The following is a 23,623-nucleotide window of genomic DNA, read 5'->3' as shown; positions in this document are numbered from 1 at the left end:
ATTTCCAGTACCACTATCTGTGTGACTCACTACAGTTTCTTAACTTTCCAAAAACTAAACCTAAATACTATATTATATAAATAAATGCGATGATTCACTGGTTTCATGACTACATGATGTATCTTTGTTATAAAAAAAAATCTTGCTACCTCTCTAAAAAGGTCATAGAAGTTATTCAGTTTGTATTTAATATGCAGTTACTCATACGTTAGATGTAAATGTAAAATGTCAGTGCAATGAATACTAAAGAAGAAATGTACTGATATAATTCCTTGGACCTATATGTAATAAGTAATCTATAGTTCAATGTTATGTAACCGTGTCAAGTCGACTGTGTATGTCTTTTTAGCTTGGCCCACATGGTGATTGAATTTTCACCGTTCTCTAACCTTCGGAGCTGTTGAAATATTTTTCTCTGGACTAAAATGACTCACTGACATCGTCACCTTTAAACCGCTGCCACTCTTGTGGCTAAAAAGGTGTTTCAGAGCTGCATAAAAGCCCAGGTCAGTGTTGGAGCATACTTTGTTTGACCACTATTGGGCGAATAAACTTTTTTTTTTTCCCCATTTTCTGTCTGCAGAGAAAGCAGAGATGATCTCACATATCTGTCTGCAACTTGATTTATTATTTTTGCATCTATGTAGTAACCCTTTCATGCATGAATTATGAGAACCTTAATCAAGATTTTTTTCCAGAGGGTTTTTATTCCTCTTTAGGCATTAAAATAAAAACAATGCAATTGAAATTTTTTTATGAACCTATTTTTCATAGACTTGCAGAAATGTCCACTTAGCTGGACATCATTAATTTTTGAAGCAAGGAAACATGTATTTACTGATATACTGTGTGAAAACTCTAAATAAAACAATGTTTAATGCTGGTAATTTGATGTTTTCTCACAATTTAACATACTCTAATGCTAGTTACTACTTACTTCATGGAGATAATATGTAAAAAAAAAAAAAAAAAAAAAAAGTAAAAAGAAAAAACAAATAAAAAACAAAACAAAACAGTCTAATAGCAATTAGCAGTTGATTTACAGTCAGACATGTTATTGCAGATCAAGTTTATCAAGAACAGCAAAGTTCCAGTAATGGTATCAGTTGCAGTGTAAGAGATGATGCATAAGCTGATATGGAACTAAAATAACAAAATCCATGAATGTACAAGAGAACAGCTGTAAAATAGCTGTCCACTGTAGTGACCACTATGCATGAAAGGGTTAATTAATAACCTACCAGAATTATCCCACTTATTACAGGAATGACACTATTTATTTAACTGACAAATGTGAGAAGTATATTGCAAAAGCTTCAAGGCATGTGCTGCATTGCGCTCTGTTGAATACTGTTCACAAGTTTAAGGCAGACAGCGAAATGCAAGGACATACAGTACAGTGTGGACTGACAAGAGTTATAGTGGAACTAAATAAAGCTGAGTGAGTCGCAGCCAGTGCAATAAAGCCCAACACAGCGTTCATTTTATTTTGTTCGCACCTGTATTCAGTGGCCTGTCAATCTTAGGTTGTGCTTTGGGTTCACAGTGAGTTTACTAATGCTAGTAATTAGGCTGATGGAACTGTTGTGTTGTTGTGAGGACCAGAACACTAGGTATGAGCACAATGGACCAAAAAAGTTGCTGTTAATTTACATAAAGCAAATGTTGGTTCAGTAACAGAAACAAAAAATTGAAGGACTGAATGGAAGAACATACAGGGTTCCTGCAGGGTCTTAAAAAGTCTTAAAATCTTGAATTTACAAATCTGCATTTAATATCTTAAAAACAGTCTTTGGGTGGATTCAGACCTACTCTGTTTCCCCGGAAAGTCAGGACTTTTTTTTAGGTGTGAATACAAACATGTGAACTCTGATTCAAAGTAAACAAAGTCCATTTCCAAACAGAATCTGAGCCGGTTCACTTCTGGTGTGAATAGAACCGGCCTTGAGCCAAAACAAACCAAGGAACCACGCGCCTTTTTGTGCTTGACGAGCCACCGTAGCCACGTGGCATTGTGGGTTACAGGGTTCTCACTAGGATCATTGAACATCGGGGCCCCCCCAGGGACAGTGTCGGGGGCCCGACGCTGATATTTGACCCACGATGCTGTCTTTCAACCAGCGTAGCGGTGTTTTTTTGTGTGTATTCTGCTTGTGTGTACAGCTGTAGCTCCGCAGATAGATAACAGGTTTACCAAGAAAAGCCGGACACCGAAAACTTCTGTCCAAAGCTTTTACTGGAGACTTCACTGTAAAACTGCAACATACAAACAAAACATGTCTGAATTCTGTTCTTTGTTACAGCACATTAACATAGCATTATACATTCAAATGAATGAGAAAAGATGGCTAGCTCGATGCTAACATAAATGGGAAAATCCATAGACATGCTAACGATTAGCATCTTCAGATTGACTTAAGATTTACAACGTCTTTTAATCTAACAACAAAAGTTTCCATCACAGACAGGTTTGACTATTCAGTAGCACAACAGCTGGAGGAGGTGTCTGGGGAGAGGGAAGTCTGGGCATCCCTGCTTAGACTGTTACCCCCGCGACCTGGCCCCGGATAAGCGGTGGATAATGGATGGATGGATAGATAGTACAACAACTGAACATAAAATACTCACAGGCAAACATTCTTTCTGGCCATGCAAACAGAATGAGAGAAACATGTCTACGTCGAAGCGTGGGAGCAACGCCAAACGCAAGGGTAATATCGCATCGTTTTTTGGCTTCATTCCTCAAAATTTGCCCCTCAGAATGCAGGAAATAGTGTTTCAGAGAGTTATAAATTTCAAAATTTTTCGGGGGAGGATGCGGTGTGTGCCCCATATATGGAGCATGTGCATGCCCCTGCGCTGTGAAAAAATCCTAGTGAGAACCCGGGGTTATCAACAAAACAGGAAGTAGCTGAGCTGCATAGGTATTCAGAGCTAATAGCAGCAGCCATGAGCTGTGGACAGACGTGGAGCAATGAGGAGATAGAATGTCTCGTTGACACATCTGATTACAAGAAGCTGTTGTGCAACATGCCTTTACTGATGCAGAATGACACGTAAAACACTGACAAACTGGCTTCGAATGAGCTGTTCTTGACAAGTTAACATTATTTTCATGAATTTGAGTCCGTAAAAATACAATACATATGTTTGTTTTCATCAACACCTGCCGTCTCTGATTCACCCCACCCCCGACTTGTCTGTCCAATGCCAGCGCAGTTCGTCACATGCTTCTGTCTACAAATTTTCGTCCACTAGCAAAAAGTGCAATGACAATGTGATCCGACCCAAATGAAAAAAATAAAGTCTGCATTCGATCCAAACCAAGTAAGCAGACCAAAGGACTTTCCAGGTGTGAATACACCCTTTAAAAAGTATTCAGTCTGACATGGTAGGTCTTCAGTTCTGTTGCCTGTTGGCTGTATTGTGTTTAAATGTGTCTGAGAAATGTCCAAGATGCAAAGAAAGTTACGCTAGTCTACTCAGTTCCACCCGTTCCACCCTGACAATGTATATCAAAATTAGGATCCTTTCTCAGCTCATGGTGAGAAATGATCACAATATTCAGCCCAACACACGTCACCTGAGAAACTGACTGTGGGAACTTTAAGGGACGGCTCACAAGTGAAAAGTAAACATGGGGAAGTGCAAATTCAATAATGTTTGGTTGGAGAAACGATCATTCTCAACCTGGTGGATACGAGTTTTCCTAAATTGTAGGAGTTATAAATTTTTGCCAGTATGGCCGTGAAATAGGCTGTGAAATGAGCATTAGTTTCTGTTGTAAGTAGTATTTAAAAGCATTAGCTTTAACTTGAAGATCCTGGAGGAACCCTGATACTAGACTAACAGATTTTTTGGTTGCTGTTACTTGAAAGCTAAAAGCTTACCAAGCCACCAGCGAGCACGCCTTTGCCCAGCAATGTTGGCCTTTCTTTCGGGGCCAATAAGCCACCTTTATGACCTTTAAGATATAAATATGATGGACAAACCAGAACAACAGAAGCAAAACAACTGGACAGACACTAATACATGGCTATCCCCGAGTGATGAAAATGTTTAAAGCTGGATGTTTTTGTCATTTCTGTTTCGCTGCTTTGGCCCGACACCGCTGTGTGGTCAGCTCTCTTTCTGCTGCAGTATCACGCTCCACTGGGCTGAGAAGTGTTTGCTGATATGGTGTTTTCTCCTCAGCCACACAGGTCAGCCCCTCAGAACTGCAAGACGTGTTTCAGGAGACCTCCTCCAACATCTTCCAGATCAACGCCAATGGTAAAACACTCATTAATACAAGTGGTTGAGTTGTGTGTTCACTATATATGTGTGTTTGCGTGTTTATGTGAAGTCATTGAATAAATATAGTTGAGGCTTAAATATTAACTTTTCTGTTCGATTTAGTCTCTGATTTGATGTTATTTTAATTAGAGTAGATTGCATTTCAGATGAAGGTGAAAGACTTTTTACCAACAGAGTTTAAATTTAGTTAAAGTGTAGATTTGAGGTCATGGTTCAGATTACTGGTGACATGAGTTGAGGGTTAGAAAGTTGTATTTAATTAAAATGAGATTTATGGTTAGTTCAACTTTATTGTTTGGTGTAAAATGGGAAATTAAGATGAGTCCTGTTTTTATTTACTCATTTATTTACTTACTTTCATAATCCTAGCTATAGAAAATTAATATAAGTATAAGTATAACTCCTTATTTGGCCATTGTAGCATCCAATGGTGTAAAAACAGCCAATAACGTAATACCTGCTAATAATGTAATAATTTTGCCCATTTTAAATGTAATAAAGCCAATAACGTAATAGCATTTTGAATATGCTATTACGACGTTGGCCTCACATGAAAAAAAAAACAAAAAAAAAACAATCCTTCAAAACTGTAGCAAGTAATGCACTAATAAATACAAAGACTGACAGACAGCAAATCTCTAAAACTGTACCAGCAAATTTTCAAGTAGGCTCCATCTTTGTACGTCAACTGCACATTTGACGAAAATACAACCACATTTACACCTGAAAAATGCATACAACTATTATCTATGCACAAACAACAGCAGTATGTCACAAATTACATGTTACAGCAGCCAGTAATGAACAATGCAGTAATGCAGAGGTGACTTTATTAGTAGCCATAGCAACAAGCGCTCTGAAAATCAGGATGACGGCACTTCCGATGCATAACACAGGCGAGTGGTCGCTGTGATCGACAGGTGTATTCCAATATCTGCCACTCAACACGGGCTTTGATTGACAGCTAGCATTAGCTCGTCGGTGAACATTTAAGGCTCATTTACTGAATTAAACTCCTGACAGGCAGCTTTGATGTAGTTGCGTTTAAGGAGTCCCACTAACACGACTCTTAGAGGATTCTGTCATGAAGTTTCCTCCTACATATAGTACCTGTAAGTTGTATTACCTGATGTCAGCGTTAACTCCCATTGAATTAAATGGTTTTCCACGTAGCCTTGTCATCAGCTCAGGTTGTCTTAAGTAGTGTGTTTATACAGTTCATGCCTTTGACATTGTTCTTATCGAACACAAATGTATGTGTTGAAAGACCTGAACCTAAAGCATTTACTCATATAAATGCTTTAATACCTGTTGATCCACTAATATTATGAATATATGTTTATTATGTGTTGTTTATTTGGTTTAAAACAAAAGTATATGTTCACATTTCAACACAGAAACTTTAAGCTGACAAGTTGAAGTTTTATACAATGGACGTCAAGACAGACATTTCTTTTTTAACAGTTTAGAGGATATGGTGTTCCACTGTACTGAAGATGTTACTGTTCATCCCATAAAAACCTGAACAGCCACTGGCGACCAAAATCATCTGCTGATCTAAATTGTTTAATACCTGCTGATCCACTAATAATATCAATATATGTAAATAATTCAGGTAAAATACAGTTCTTCATCTTTTCATGGTCATCAGATATGACCCATTTGGACGTTCAGAGGCTCCGTAGTGAACGTGGAAACACCGTCATCTTCTTCAACATTAATTAACCAGTAAAACCCATTTAGTTTGATAAATGCCAGTGGATGTTGAAGATTTTTTTTAGGTTCAGATGATAGCATATTGTCACTTTTTCTTCAGGTATCTATTTTTATATAACCTGTTACTGAGGATAACATTACAATAAATGGTGACAAATCACTTACAAAAGGTTAAATATAGAGAAAAATTCATTTAAAAGTCACTTAGAACACAGGTGTCAAACATGTGGCCTGGGGGCCAAATCCGGCCCGCCAAAGGGTCCAGTCCGGTCCTGGGATGAATTTGTGAAATGCAAAAATTACACTAAGATATTAACAATCATTTTAGTTCAAGTTCCACATTCAGACCAATTTAATCTCATAACAACCTATAAATACTCATAACTTCAATTTTTTCTCCGTGTGAATATAAATGTTTTCATGTATTTAGACTAAAACAAAGTATAATATTGCAAAAATATCTGAATAACCTGAACAAATATGAACAACCTGAAATGTCTTAAGAGAAGTACATGCAATTTTAATAATATTTCACCTGTTACAAAATATTTTCTGTATCTGTAGATCCACTGTGATCTGTAAGTTATAATATACATGTGGAAATGATAAACTAAAGCATAATAGTGTTAAAATTCCATTTTTTTTTTTCAATTTGTTCATGTTATTTACATTGTTTGAAAGGATAGTTTATAGATGTAAACATTTTCATCATATAATTTTACTTTTTTCACTGTAAAACATGGAGAAAAGTTTGGAGTTGGCATTATTTCTATATTATGTTATTTTTTTACTGGTTCAGCCCACTGCAGATCAAATTTAGCTGAATGTGGAACTGAACTAAAATGACTTTGACAGCCCTGGTTTAGAGAATAGTCTCAGTTCTTTAAAGGTGAAGAAGCTGAAATCACTTAATAGTGTTTATTATCACACCAGTGGTTCTCAGTCTTTTTCTGTCGGGCCCCCCTCAACCCCAAAAACATTGTAACAGTGGTGCAATTATAACTTTTATTGAAAGGAACATCAATATTGTAACAACTCCTTTGGCTTTTCCTTCCATAATTTGTTGTTCAAATTAAAAATAACTTAGATTTTTGCTTGAAAAATACAAATTAACTCAACCAGACTGCTCCCTGAGACAATATTTTTCAAAATAAAAATAGAAATTATCTTACAACCGTGACAATAATGTTACTTTTTTTAGAACAACAAACAAATTTTGGTAACAAAGACGAACATTTTAACAATTTCAGTGGCTGTAATGAGCCCGTTTTCATTGCACATCTCAGAACATTAAAGTGTAAACTGTACAAACTGTGCAAAAACACAAACATGTCACATTTGTCTTTTCCAGTCCAGTCCTTGTCCGTTCTCCAAACCGAAACTCTGTGTCTATTCTAGTGACAGATCACCATGGCAGTAGATTGGTTTGTTGTACGTTCCTAAAATGAGTCGAGGGTGCTCCAACGCTAAAACATTACTTCCACCTGATACATGTTCTAACCTGAAGAAAAAAAAAAAAAACAGGAGTGATCCCATGACCCCCCTGGCAAGCCTTCGTGCCTCCCCTAGGGGACCCACCCCACAGTTTGAGAAACACTGTGTCACTCGTCTCTTTTCCATTGACCCTCAAATTGCACAAATATAACTTGCGTATAAAAATTTGCCTAATGGAACACGACAATTTCATCAAAAGTCTCATTTTTCGATTAAAAGTTTTTGCGCTGCAGAGAAGTGGTTTTTTGGGCGAAGCGCAAAACTGCAACGGAAAGACCTTTTTTCTGAACTAGAGTCAGGTGAATTAAAAAAACGGATGTTAACGTACGTTACAACAAGCGAAGAAGAAGAAGAAACATGTTGCAGTATGTGTGGACACACCAGGAAACCCAATCATTTTTTAATTTAGTACGAGATAAAGGGCTAATATATAATAATAATAATGAATATATCTGTAAATCAACACCATATTTACGTTCGTCACCATGTTTATGGAATGACTTCTCCTGTCATCTTGCGGTAATAAATAAACAAATCATCGCATTTGTGATTTACTGGAAAAACCGACATTACGCACTTCTGTGTTTTCAACATTTAGTAAATATGGGTAAAGTTTTGCACAGATGTCCAATGGAAAAGCCACTACCGTTAGTGGATGTGGTCTGAATTTTCCTTAAGTGATGGTTTTGTTTCCATAGAATCCAACATGACAGCAGCCACGTTTCCCATTTTTCAGCTTCAGAATTACAGTCGCAGAGGTTATACCCTGTTTATAACCCATTCAGAGTGAGATATTGGGTTCACTGTAGGTTATTTTGGCAGTAGCTGTTTTTTGGATTATGTCTTGATTCATTTGAATTACTGAATTTAAGGATGAATGAAAAGTGCTCAGTAAATGATGTTTGTTTTTTATTCATCTGTTCATTCAGTTGTCACATTAGAGAAGAATCTTCAGTCACTGGGAACTTCCAGAGACACAGCAGAGCTACGCCAGAGTCTGTGAGTAACACACACACACACACACACACGCACACACACACACACACACACACACGCACGCACACACACACACACACACGCACACACACACACACACACACACACACACACACGCACGCACACACACACACAACTCTTACTAATCTGGACACTTTTGTTATTTTTGTCCAGCTCCGTGTAAGAGTTACATTTATCTCTGCTTTTCAGAAAAGTGTTTTCTCTTTGTTTCATCACCCTCTTTCATATTGATTATTCCTTTTTACTTGAGCTGCCAGCAATTACCAGATTCAACACTGATGACAAAGTGGCCAATCTAAGATGATTGCATCTGTTTAAAATGCATTACATCCCACTGTGTTGGCTGGCATGTCATCAATTCTATCGAACATTTTTTATGATCGCCTTGGAAACTTACTGACAATGCTTGGCTGCTTTTATTTTTAACTTCCCATTTTCTTTTAGCAGTATTTATGCTGGATGCAGACAACACATCCACTGCCTCCGACTGATGCAAATTGCATCCACTGCGATGCTTTTTGTTATTCAGCAGCTCTCTGTGTTTTGAAAGATTGTTCCAGAAAGTAGTCAAGTGGTTTTTGGCTTTTCAAGAAATGTATAATGATTTTTACAGCTCATTAACTGGAGTCTTTTGCTTTGAACAGTATGTTCTCTATTGATGGCTGTGATGAACTTATTTTTATGACACGTCGTGATTGCACGTAACACACAAAAAGCACACTTCAGGGATAAAAATGTGCAGACTTTGAGGATTACGTCAACAATAAAATAGCCATAAACCCATAAAAACTTTCATACAGTGTTTAGGTAGAGGGAGAGCTTCATGGAGGACAGAATCAAACCGGAGCTTTCTTAATGCAGCTCTATTGACTGCACTTTCATTTTCTTTGTACCCGTCTATTGACTGAGCTGTTGTTTTCCTTGTGAGGGTCTATTGACTGAAATGCTTTTTGAATGAAAGCGCGTACCTGTGAGGTTAGCATGAAAGTGTTCACTTCAAAAGGAAATTGACACAATACGCCGGCTATAGGCAATGTACATTACACCGAATACGGAAATATTGGGGTATAAGGTGCGCTTTGTTCCCTTTTGATAAGTTTATTCTGGTGTTTTCTCTCATGTCATGTTGACATATGAGGTAACATGAGCGAAACATTAACAGCAACAGCTTCAGTTATGTATGGGTGTTTACACAGGATGCATTCAAGGACACTATTGAAAGAAAGTAGACTTTGAAAATGCCTCGGGGTCACTTTTACATGAGACACAAGCTGAAGAAATAACAGCCAATAAGCAGCATGTGTTTGATTAATCCCACAGTGTCCAGTAAAAAGTGAGGTTTTAGATTTATATCAGTTTTATGCTGGTTTTACTCATTGTTTGGCTCCTTTTTCTGTTCTCCCTGGATTTGGCTATTTCAATGCAACTGATTGACTGTGTTTTAAGATCATTAGTTTGAATGTTTTCTGGTTTGCCAGCACTTTGATATGAACAATCACTCCAAATGTCACCTATAAGCCCTAGTCACCATTTCCATTGAAAAGCAGACAAGTTCCTCCAAATTAAGTACATTTTGTTGTGACAAATGACACTGATGTCCGTATTTACACGATCTTGTGCTTAAAGGTGAACTGAGGTGAACTTAAATGTAGCTTGAGTGCATCATAACAAAGGCGTTTAGACTCAGTGGTGTGATGTTACTCACAAAAACCACTTCACAGCTTACTGAATTTCCTTAAATAAAAACTGGGAGACAAAAACAAACTGGTCTCTGGTAACAGCTCCAGTGTTGGAGTCAAGACCGGCTAAACTGAGACCAGTGGCGGCTGCTGGTCTTTCAGACAGGGGAAGCTCATTGTCGGCTTACATAAAAAAAAAAAAAAAGTCAAGTTATTTAAACATAAAGTCGTCCCCCCGTTCCTTTGTACGAAAATGCTCAGTGACCTTATCGTACCAACTAAACAAGAAAACGTTGAAATTCTGTTAAATGTAAACCAGTTAGTCCAGTGGTTGTGTTTTCTTTCAGGTCAGTAAATGAACAGTTCATTTGGTTTCTGTGATTTCACAGCAGAATGTGTGACGCTATTAAACTGAACTGTGTCAGTGAAGGAGCAGATCTGAAAACAGCTGTCAATCAAATGGGATTCAGCCTTCGGACCCATCCTCCAATCAGCACGTGGAAGCTCAGCGTCCGGCCCGGCCGAGCTCCGCCCACAGCTCCATTCACCCCCAGAGACGCTGAGTGTCCGGGGGCGGGACAACACGGTGTCATTCATCCAATTAGCGTCCAGTTTAGAGTCATTTCAAACCAGTTCCACTCAGTCCCATTGAAGTGCATGGACGCTGAGCGTCTACGGACAAATGCACTGAGCAGAGATGGAGGAGAAAACACAGACATGGGAACGGAGGAGAAGTGAACAACATCCAGTCCACTGATCTGGGATCAAACTGATTCTGAACCAACTGGTCTGAGAGATGAACGTGTTCCAACACATTTGGAGTCAATGAAATGTCAACACAAGTGAACAGATTTGAGCATTTAATTTTCATAATTTTAGGGGGAGATGAGCTTCCACTGCAGTCTGACAGAAAACACCTCTGACCGAGACCAAGACACTACCGGGACTGGAATGTACCAAGACCAAGACCATGACCATGACCATGACACACTAAGGCGAGGCCAAGACCAAGACCGAAAACAGACTAGAGTTACAATCGACATGACATGGCGACTCATATCACCTGCAGAGTAAAAGGCATTGCTGTAAAGTGTCATGACTTAAAGGTGGGGTAGGAGATCCTGGAAAAAGGGTTTGAGCAAGTTACATTTTGAAAACACACAACTCAAAAGTCCATTCCCCTTTCTTCAGACTTCCCATCAAAGCCACGCCTCCAGAGTACAAGAATGTGCAATTCTTGTTCCCAAGCCCCCCCCCCCCCCCCCCAAAAAAAAAAAAATTTACTTGAAATAAGACATTTTAAACCCAATGAGTTTTGTTTTTTGTTTTTTGTAAAGGCCAGTGTATGTTTTAATGACATGTATGGTCATTTAAATATAAATCATTTAAATATAAATTTGTATAGGAATATAAATTACACACAGCTCTGATTTAGATGAAAAAAGACTTAAAATGGGTCCTTTTTTTTTTTTTTTTTTTACCTGATTTTAAGATTATGTCTATTTTCGGAAAATAGTTTTAAATCATGTTTTGTGGCTTAAGTTTTTCTGTATATTTCATATTTTTTGATATTTTGTGTATATTTTCTTATGTAATATCAGGAACACACATTTAAATTCAAATGGCACAAAAGAGGCAGGGATTGCAGAATAAACCATTCAAGATCCTTTGGTTAAAATACCAATGAGAAACCAATCTGACAAAACTTAAAATGTTTACTTTGGCCTCATCAAAATTCCATTTAGTAAATTTAAACTGCTAACAATGAAAGAGGAGCTATTGATGCCAGTGACATTGTTCTAAAAGTTCTGATGTGCCACTTGACCAACTTTGATGCAATAGAAATTAAGTGCAACAATATTGCATCCAATTTAATCAGAACTAAACACACTCTCCATTTTTAATCAGCTGGATAACATCCTAAGAAGACAACAATCCAGTCTCCCAGAAATGATGTTTATATATTACTAAACTGCAACAACAGTTATGTTTTGAGGACTTTGACATTGGAGAATCTCATCGGCTGTTGAGGATTTTGCTTCAACGTGGGAAAAGGAGATAGTTTCAATAAATACTATGAATCATTTTAGATGACTTGTGTTTTTTTTTTTTTTTTTCTGTGTTTCTGTCCTTGCTGCAGTTATAACTAGCAGGTGTTTGGATTGTTAGCTTTGTTTGAAGAAAAACAAAATCATGTTAATGAACATCCACCTCTTAGGTTAATACAGATGGTTTTAATGCAGTTCACTTGCTGTTGCAGAGTTTGTCCAAGTCAAGGTTGTTGCTGCTGCATTTTTATGTTAATCCTTACCAGTTTCCATTTCCTGTTTGGTTCTACAGCTGGTTGAGTATTTTGTATTGCAGAACTTGTATTGTACTTGTCTGTATTTGGGCATTTTAACCCATAAAGACCCAAACGTCCACCATCAAACAAAAACATCTATTGATCTAAACTTCTGATCCACTAATCCTATCAACACATGTAAATAATTGGTGTAAAATGCAGTTTGTCATCTTTTCATGGTCATCAGATATGATCCATTTGGACGTTCAGAGGCTCCGTAGTGAACGTGGAAACACCGTCATCCTCTACAACATTTATTCACCAGTAAAACCCATGGAGTTGAATCAATGTCAGTGGATGGACACACTGGGTTCATGTCCAGTTAATGCGATATTTGACTGAAAAAGTCACCTTTTCTTCAGTTTTCTCTGTTTTGATATCATAACCTTTGACTTTACTCTGAGCTTTTTATGAACAGCTACATGATCAATGAATTAAACATAGGAAAATCGATCATTTTCACTGGAAACAAATGCTAAATTCAGAGTATGATATCCTAATAAATGGTGATAAATCAGTTAGGAAAGATTAAATAGAGAGAAAAAATCATTTAGGAACTGCCACAAAAGTCACACTGGGCCTTTATGGGTTAAATTTATGTTTTAAAAATTGTATGTTTATAACCTTGTGTTGCCTTTTAGGATGACAATTTAACATCTGTCCAGGGAGTGCAGATGAAAAATCGCTTCTAGGCTAACTCTGTTGCACTTACAGCAATGTGAATTACTGTACAATGTTCCTGTTAAATAAACCAATACATACATAAAAAATAATATCATATATATATTATAACTCATACCAGCTAGCTCTTATAAAGGTGACAGGACAAGACCGTTCACTGTGACTTACTGACTTTTGGGAAGAGAGTATGATACAGTTCAGGAATAGATCTGCTGATTATCCCGTCATCAGTTACCATTTTACCAAACAACTAGAACAGGGCTGTCAGACTCAGTTTCTTTCAGGTTCCATATTCAGCCCAATTTAATCTGCAGTGGGCCGGACCAGTAAAATAATAGCATGATAGCCAATAAATAATGACAACACTGTAAGCCCGAATAAGTAGAGTTTACTCCAAAAATTTGAGGCAAGTGATTGTGTTTAAATTATTTGAGTAATGATCGACTAATCAGTTGGTTTAAGTAGGTTCAACTTTAATGCTAAAAGTATTGAACTTAAACTATTAAACAGAAAACATTAAAAGACAAGTTATTTGTACTTTAAATCTGTTGTAAAATCAACCCCACTGTCCAACCATTCAACTCAGCATTTGAGCTTACACTGACTAATGTTCTCAATTGCAGCCAGATTAATTTATCATTGATTAAACAACTTTTTTTTAAGATAATCAAACTCAAAATCCTATTCCTGACTGATATAGTTATGAAATTATTCAACTTAATATATTGTATCATGAATGGAAGTTAGCTCAATGTCATTTGCCAGTACAGGAAGTAATTTTAATTTGCCGAGACATTAAATTTCCATTGTACAATAACAGTTTTAGATGAACAGTAAAGCCATAGTTCTTCCTCTGGCTCTGACTCCTGGTGCAGCTCTACAAAAATACACAAACAAACACAAAAAGGCCAATAAACACTGACACACACACATGAAATCCAAATTAACACTAACACCACAACCCCGCTGAACCCCTGCACAGAAAAAGAACACATTTTCAACAACATGCCCAATACCCACAATGCAATGCACAGATAAAAAGGTGTGGTCAGGACTAAAACTGAGTGATTTAAATCCATTCAACTTAAACTTTTTCGTACTTTCAACTATGTCTGCAAATTAGTAGAATATACTGAACATTTTATAGTAACATCATAAAACTTAAATCATTTAAGTGCATTGTAATTAAAGCATTTTAGTAAAATACAAATTCTGGGCTTACAGTGTAGAATATACTTAACATTTTATAGTAATGTAATAAAACTTAAATCATTTAAGTACATTGTAATTAAAGCATTTTAGTAAATATGAAGTCCGGACTTACAGTGAACTGCAAATGGTTTTAGTGCAAAAAATGACATTCAGTTATGCCAGTATTTACATTTACAAACTGTCCAAACAAAAAGGATGTGAATAACCAGAAAAAAATGAAATTTGTTAAGAAATATAAGAACAATTTTATCAATATTATGCCTCAACTTATCATTTCTACATATGCATTACAGATCAGATCTACAAAGGCACAACACATTTAATAACAGACAGAATGTTGGTGAAACTGCATTTACTTTTCTTAAGATATTTCCGTTTGTTCATATTTGTTCAGGTTATTCACATTTTTTGTAAACATATAATTTGGTCATGTAAAACATTTTCATGTACTTTTACTTTTTTACACCAAAAAAACAGAGAAAATTTGGAGTTGTCATTATTTCTAAGTTATCATGATAATATTTTACTGGTTCTGACCCATTTGAAATCTAATTGGACTGTATGTGGAACCTGAATTAAAATGATTTTGACTCCACTGATTGTTAATATCTTCAGTGTAATTTTTGCAGTTTTTTACAAATTCATCCCGTGGGCCAGATTGGACCCTTTGGTGGGCCGGATTTGGCCCCCGGGTCACATGTTTGACACCTGTGAACTAGAACAGTCCAACTCATATCTAACTCTACATGGCACTGGAGTAAAACCTTTTAGAGAACAGCATATATCATGTCACCTCCAGTGAAAATCACACCTTTCAGCACAACCTTTCATATTCCACCTACACCTGCTGCACTCCCTCGCCTCTCTCTCCACTTCTTCATAAACGGCAGCAACATACGGGCAGTTATCTGATCTGGATCCAGTCACAATCCAAAGCTCTATACGTTTATACGCATATGCCGCCTTAATCTCACAAACACCAGATTGTCTCTGCCACAAAAGCAAGACTCTGTTCTGAGTTTTTTTTAAAAATTAAAACAACTTCTGTTCGTGTCGATGGTTGGAATGGTAACCCACCATCTGCATGCTTGTCTTCAGGCAAAAACTTAAATCTCACGGTTAATAGAATTTGACCTGCCCCTGTAATCATGGAAATGCACACGGCAAAAGTCTAAGTGGATTAATGGCCGGCACCCTCTGAGTGTCATTGTCTTTGTTAGCGCATTAGGCATTCACTAGTGTTCTGGCTGTAACGTGCCAGAGGACATGGTGCTGTGGTTGTAATGAGAGCGCCACCTGCTGGCTAAGGCCTCCCTGGACTTATGGGGCTTTATGATTGTTATACTACATGATGCACAATACATATCAAACAGTGCTACAGTAAGTGGTGTGACCAAAAAGAGGCAAGCATTTGTGATAAATCTTTATTACTAAATAAAAACCATAAACTAGGAATATGCACCTTACTTTTGCTTTTTAATTGGGTCACTTTTACTGTACAACAGTGGTTCTCAAACTTTTTACAGTGGAGTACCCCGTGAAGTATTCTTTTTTGGCCAAGTACCACCAACTCTCGCTTCAGCATTTTTGGTTGAAAAAACAAAACAAAAAAACAGGCAAAATTTGTTCTTGTGCCAAAGGTGTCTGTTTGTATTTTCAAAACTTTGTAAACAAACAACATATATTGAACTGTAATATATATATAAAAAATATATAATTTTTAATGTAATTTTTGTGTGCAAAATATAAACTGAAAAGTGCCCTCTTTCATTGATAAGAAAAATAAATAGATTGGTCATTAATTAATAAATGAACCTGTCATCAACAAAAAATAATTACTTAGCTACTCAAATAAACTCATTTTGAATAATATAAAATAGACATTTTCTTTAATTGTTACCAAAGCTGAAACAAAATGATTGACAGTAAAACTATTATATGAATGTATTTATTGTGTTTTATATTTCAGCGTTCATTCTCATTATTTATTTTGTATTTAGTAAATGATGACTTATTTAATGTAGTTTTCCTAAAAATTTCAAGTACCCCCTGGGCTACTTCCAAGTACCCCTGGGGGTACACGTACCCCACTGTGGGAACCCCTGCTGTAGAGGACTGTGATGGACCAGGGTCAGATAATAAACCAACAATATTAGATAAGCCTAATTACCCAACTACTCCATTTAAGACTTAAAACTCAAGCCGTCCATCCATCCATCCATCCATCCATCCATCTGTCTGTTCATCCATCCGTCCGTCCATCCATCCATCCACTTATCTGTCCGTCCATCCATCCATCCATCCATCCATCCACTTATCTGTCTGTTCATCCATCCGTCCGTCCATCCATCCATCCACTTATCTGTCCGTCCATCCATCCATCCATCCATCCATCCACTTATCTGTCTGTCCATCCATCCATCCATCCATCCATCCATCCACTTATCTGTCTGTCCATCCATCCATCCATCCATCCATCCATCCATCCATCCATCCATCCATCCATCCATCCATCCATCCACTTATCTGTCTGTCCATCCATCCATCCATCCATCCATCCACTTATCTGTCTGTTCATCCATCCATCCATCCACTTATCTGTCTGTTCATCCATCCATCCATCCACTTATCTGTCTGTCCATCCATCCATCCACTTATCTGTCTGTCCATCCATCCATCCACTTATCTGTCTGTCCATCCATCCATCCATCCATCCATCCATCCATCCATCCATCCATCCATCCATCCATCCATCCATCCATCCACTTATCTGTCTGTTCATCCATCCATCCATCCATCCACTTATCTGTCTGTTCATCCATCCATCCATCCATCCACTTATCTGTCTGTCCATCCATCCATCCACTTATCTGTCTGTCCATCCATCCATCCATCCATCCATCCATCCATCCATCCATCCATCCACTTATCTGTCTGTTCATCCATCCATCCATCTGTCTGTTCATCCATCCATCCATCCATCCACTTATCTGTCTGTTCATCCATCCATCCATCCACTTATCTGTCTGTTCATCCATCCATCCATCCATCCACTTATCTGTCTGTTCATCCATCCATCCATCCATCCATCCATCCATCCATCCATCCATCCATCCATCCATCCATCCATCCATCCACTTATCTGTCTGTCCATCCATCCACTTATCTGTCTGTCCATCCATCCATCCATCCATCCATCCATCCATCCATCCATCCATCCATCCATCCATCCACTTATCTGTCTGTTCATCCATCCATCCATCCATCTGTCTGTTCATCCATCCATCCATCCATCCATCTGTCTGTTCATCCATCCATCCATCCACAGTCTTGTTCAGTTGATTGTCACTGTTGCAGAGGGTAAGAACATATTTCCTGGTAAACTCAGAGCTTGGTCTCATCACTCCATCTTCTCTTGTCCACTCCAGACTGCTACTGCATCCATGTCACTGCCAAAACTGCACAAATCCACTTGTCGACCTCCTGCTCCATCCTTCCACTACTCGAGAATAAGACCCCGAGATACTTTGGCAGCTACTCACTCCGTCTCCTCCACCCTCTGTCAGTCTCTGAGAACAGTGACATCATTTTGATTTCATTGTGATATACAAAATGGCCGGGGATGATGGGACAGCTGGTGTAGTATTGCCCACAGGCCATCAAGTTGAGTATCCCTGCAATAAATCAACATCAACAGACATGCAAAAGAAGCCTGCTGGTCTGGGCAAATGAACAAAACACAACTGAAAATGTTTAGAGCCACATGGAGTTGAAGAATCTGGTGTTGGTTTCTCCAGTTATCCTGAACCAGTAGTACAACTAAATGTAAAATAAATGAAAATTGGACTATTCAGAAGACAAATGAAAAGGAAACTTTAGTCAGATACAAATGGCAGGTGCTGAGGAGGTGGATTTCTTACCCTGTATTTATTGAAGGAATAACACAAGTCACCATGAAAGAAGAATCATTTACATTTTGTGTTCAGAACAGTCAACATTATTCCTTTGATTCAATATAATGAATGTTTGTTTTTCTTTCTGTAATTTAAAACAAGATCATCGGTTGCATTTGATATGAACTAAGCATGGATGCAGTTAAACTTCTAAGTTGACTGTGCTAAAACTTTCCATAAGTCAGTTTTTGTTTTTTTCTCTGGACTCCTGTCTGAATTTTCCATGTGCAACATGTCAACTTTTATTCATTTCTTCTGTTTCCTTGATGAGAAGCAAAATGTTGTGGCATCAGACAGATGAGAAGTGTCAGTAAACAAACTCCGAATATGATTACTTCATTGTGCGCTGCCAGAAATACCAGCTAATTTCACATCACTTTAAAAAAAAAAAAACAAAAAAAAAACAAAAAATCCCAAAGCTGATGAGCTGTGAAATTTATTGTTTATAAAACCAACATACTAAAGAAGCCAGGCTCTACTTCTGAGAAGTGAACCATGGGAAGAAACTATCAACAAAATACAGAAACACACATTTACTCTTACCTAATTAGACTTTAATGTTATTTGCATGTTCTGAAATAATCACAGTGGCTGTTCTTATTTCAGCTTTTTTTTTTCTAAACTTCTGTGTTTTTGAATCTGAGATAATACAGAATATCACAGTATGAAAACAAAGACGACAGGTTTAATGATAAACCAAAATGATGGGCAGGTGATGATGCTAAATATGGAAATATTCCCTTTAACACTAAATTAGGTCCATTTTTTTTTTTTTTTATAAATGTGTTTATTGGGTTTTTTTTTTTTTTACACACACACACATAAAACAAAATAATAAAACAAAACACAAAACACAGGCTGGGAGTGGTCAGAGAATAAATAAATAAATAAAATTATATATGCATAGACACATATAAATGCACACGTATACATATGCACATACACATACCTTCCAGGCTACACTTACCAAAGGTAGAGTACAGTATTCAATACAATGGAAGCTAGATGAAAGAGAAAAAAAAAAAAAAATAAAAATAAAATAATTTTATACAAATGCTCTTGTCATTTTAGCAGATACATTCACATTAATATAGTCAAGGAATGGTTTCCATATTCTTTTAAAGGTGTTGGTCTTGTAGTGCATGAGACAGGTCAGAAAGTCCAGGGGTGTGAATTCCATTAGTAACCCCCCCACCCCCCCCCACCCACAACTGAGGGGGTTTTATCCCAAATCTAGTGCAGTAGAATATTTAAATCCATAACATTATACAGTTTTTTTTTGTGATATACATCAGGTACACGGACACTAGGAAGGCCCAGAAGCAGAGAAACCGGGTCGAGTTCAAGCTCCATTTTCAGAACTTCTTGTAAGGACGGTCCGCACAACCTGTGAGCTCCCAAAACATTTATTCAGCTACGTGACGTTTGGGGCCGAGGCCCTTCATCAGACTGAGGACAGACAAACTTCCACAGGTGTTTTATATACAGCGTCTAATCACAACATGTGACCTGAAATATACGTCATTTTAGAGTAACAGAAAAAAGTCTTTTAAAACTTTTCAAACATATGATCAATTATAAATGATCAAGAGTCAAACATTTCAAATGTCCACAAATACAAATTACACAGGTGTTTTATATGCAGTGTCTGACCACAATAGCACATGATATGCAATATACGTCATCTTAGAAGAGCAGAAAAGAACTTATTAAACCTTATCATACATACAATCAATCATAAATCGTCAAATGTTTCAAATTTCTACAATTACAAATAATTTTTAGTGATCAGACTGCTTTGCTCTCATATATTTATAAACAGGTATTAATCAAATTTCTACAGGTCCATGGTAAGAAAGTCCAGGGGTATGAATTCCATTAGTACCCTATGCGCAACTGAGGGGGTTTTATCCCAAATCCAGTGCTGTAGAATATTTTTCCTAGCACAAAAATCCATAACATCATACCGTTTTTTTGTGATATCCATCAGGTACACAGACACTAGCAAGGCCCAGAAGCAGAGAAACCGGGTCGAGTTCAAGCTCCATTTTGAGAACTTTTTGTATTTCAAATAATACGTCATTCCAGTGTTTTTGTATTTTAACACAGGACCAGAGACAGTGAGTAAGATCACCAATTTCTGTCCTACATTTAAGACAAACTGGAGACACATCCTTTCTATATTTATATTTGTGAAGATGACTTGGAGCAACATGTGCTCTATGCAGTATCTTAAGCTGCAATGCTCTTGTTCGGGTACAAACTTTATTTCAGCTTTTATGTCATATAGTGTGAGGCTAGAACTGGAGTGGAATCACTGTATATGTGATCTTACAATAAATGTTCTTAGAAAATGCTTAAAGGTACATTTGGGTGAATGTATGAGCAGGGAGGGAAAGTACAGTAAAAAGTAAAAGCATTTTTATAAGCGAGAGCTGAGAAAATCATTACCTCTCTAATGTTTGGAGGGCTTTTAGTATGGAGCTGGTTTCAGGCACAGATTAGTCCAACTCGTTTTATGTTGGTAGAGGAGTTCCATCCACTGGTCACAGAACCTGTCCATGTTTCTGATGGATAAGAGACTATATATGATCAGTACAAGGGATGCATCGGTTTTTAAATTCTTGGCTGGTACTGAAGGACACTGGGGAGTCCCTGGACATGTCAGTACATCCTGATGACATGCGTGGTTTGAAGGGCTCATATTTATTAAACCCACTTGTATTAGTCTGTGGTTCATGTATTTGTGTATTTGGACCCTAATAGTTCCAAAAGTTTGAATTTGAACCCTCCAGCTGCTGCAAAGATATCTTTATGGCAAAAATCGAGTGGATTTCTACAACTTGTTTTAATTCCTGCTTAATTTGTTGTGTTTTATAACTAGTTATATTACGACATTTGCACATATAAGGTCAAGACTTCCGACAAACACTTCTCCGAGTTCGACATAATTGTTTATCAGCAGCAGCGGTTGTAGTAAAAACTGAAAATATGTCCAAACTTCGAGCCGATTACCTAAAATGTTCAGTTGTTGGTTGTATTAACGAACACAAGTGGCTGAACGGGACAGAGCAGCACAGTCAACAACCTGGAGGGGGCGGGGCCTGAAGTGGCTCATGTGTATTTAAAGGGCCAGTGCTCAAAATGACCTTTCTGAGGTCATTACTCAGAAACAGGGTTGAAGATGGACCTGTGGAGTTGAATTAATGAAGAATTCAGAGCCAAGCAGAGCATTTACAGTTTATGGAGAGCACAGGGAAATGTTTGAAAATGCACAATTCCATACAAAAAAGCAAAATATCACTCCTTTCAAATGATACGACAGCAAGATGGAGCCGCACTGAAAGTCTGTTTCAATTTGTGTGGAATGTGCGGATGTCAAACTCATACTGAGAAGTCAATCGTGTTGAAAGGACGAGTATAACCAAAGTTATGAGACGCAATAAAAACAGAAGTTTTCAGCGATACTGTCGTTACGTGTGGTGCAGGTAGAGTGAGCTTCTAAAACGGGCTTCTAAAGGACTTTCTTGCTGTCAGGAAGTGTTTGCATGCAAGAAAACATATAATTGTGTTTCTATTGGTGGAAAAGTGCATCACATGGACCAATCAGAGAAGTCCATACTGTGATGTGTGTAATGTAGTTGCTGCGCAACCACAAAAGTTGTGTAATGGTGACGGAAAAGAATATTATGAATGAATTTTCTGTTAAACTTCAGTAAGCTCGGGAAATATTACTAACTTTAAAACAGAGAAAAAGTAGCAGTGACATCTATTATAATGGGAAATCTGGTGTCGTGTACTATTTGAGTCTGCCACTTTTGAAAACAGAAAACACAAAAATACTCATAAACAAAGTTGACACGATCATAATCTTACTTTGTCATATTATGTGAAAGCCTTGTGTTTTATTTTTCAGTCAGATGTTCTTATTCTGCTGTACGATCATCATACAGATATTTTCTGTTGCCTCAGTAACGACCAAATTTAATGTAAATGAAGGTTAATAATCGAGGTTGTATAGAATTTCCAAATTTCCGAATCCGATATCATGTTTTGACAAAAAGCTAAGATAGTATTTCTGTCTGATGTGTTTCTTTTCTGTGATGGATGAGTTGCTATGTTCTTCTTGCCATATTATTTATGAGTTGAGATACTGAGCTATTATATGCATTAGAGAGGCTTTAGTTTGGCATTTGCTGCTTCTGTTTCTTACCTGTTATATCTCAGTGTCTGTGTTTACTCTTATTACGAGTTTGAATGTTACAAATGTCTACAGGTGCAGTTTTGTCATTGAAGTGCATGTAGAAATATGAATGCAGACCCAAGAAGAGTAGCTCCTGTTTTAACCCTTTCATGCATGAATTATGAGAACCTTCATCAAGATTTTTTGTCTAGTGTTTTTATTCCTCCTTAAGCATGAAAAAAAACAATATGATCAAGTTGTTTTTTTTTTCTCATGTAGCTACAAAAACATCCACTCAGATACACCATGCATTTCATTTTTGAAGCAAAGAAGCATGTATTTAAAACCCAATAGGGTCCAAACACAGTAATGTCCTGTCAGAGAGCAAACTTTAATTGATTTCCATTCCAACATTTATTTCAATATAAAGTAGCTCCTTGTTTTGGATAATCCCTTATGGTCCAATTAAAGCAAAAATGAATTTAAAAGTGAAAATGTGGGTCATTTACCAACACTAATCTGTCAAATTGTCTCTAAAATGTCCCATCAGAGAAATTTCCAAAATGTGTTTTGACCCAAAAGCAGAAAATGATATGAAAACAATGAAATTAAAACATTTTTAATGCTGCTAATCTGATGTTTTCTCACATTTCAACATATTCTATACACACATAAATGTATGTGTGTGTGAATAGATATATAAATATAGAAAAGTAATGTAAAAGGAAGAGGGACATATATTATTAATAATATTGTAGGGAGAGGAGATGGGATTAAATAAATTATACTTCTTCTCACCCCTTTGGGCATGTAAATGGAATTATTGTGCTTTTCTTCTGACTAAGATTGTTATGATTCTTGATATTTGTATTATTATGTATGTTTTGCAAGTCCATATGTGTTAAATTTCATCGCATGTTCGGAATAAATCACTAAATCACATTCTTATACTAGTTATTACTCACTTCACAGAGGTAATATGCAAAAAAAACCAAAAACTTTTTATTTAAAAAAACAACAACAACAACAAAAAAAAGGTAATTACAGT

General features: G+C 37.1%; 1 protein-coding gene across 1 annotated transcript in view; it reads left to right on the top strand.

Moving 5' to 3' along the window:
* Positions 1-23,623, top strand: part of tsnare1 (T-SNARE Domain Containing 1) — a 379,373-nt gene that overhangs the window by 115,315 nt on the left and 240,435 nt on the right. The window contains exons 3-4 of the mRNA XM_030159004.1: positions 4,195-4,272; positions 8,436-8,505. Of these exons, the coding sequence (XP_030014864.1) occupies positions 4,195-4,272; positions 8,436-8,505 (148 nt within the window). The remainder of the gene's footprint in view (positions 1-4,194; positions 4,273-8,435; positions 8,506-23,623) is intronic.

Source organism: Sphaeramia orbicularis, chromosome 16 (assembly GCF_902148855.1).
Source record: "Sphaeramia orbicularis chromosome 16, fSphaOr1.1, whole genome shotgun sequence".
Taxonomy (NCBI): domain Eukaryota; kingdom Metazoa; phylum Chordata; class Actinopteri; order Kurtiformes; family Apogonidae; genus Sphaeramia; species Sphaeramia orbicularis.
The sequence above is the reverse complement of the archived record's forward strand: the minus strand, read 5'-3'. Positions and strand labels throughout refer to the sequence as shown.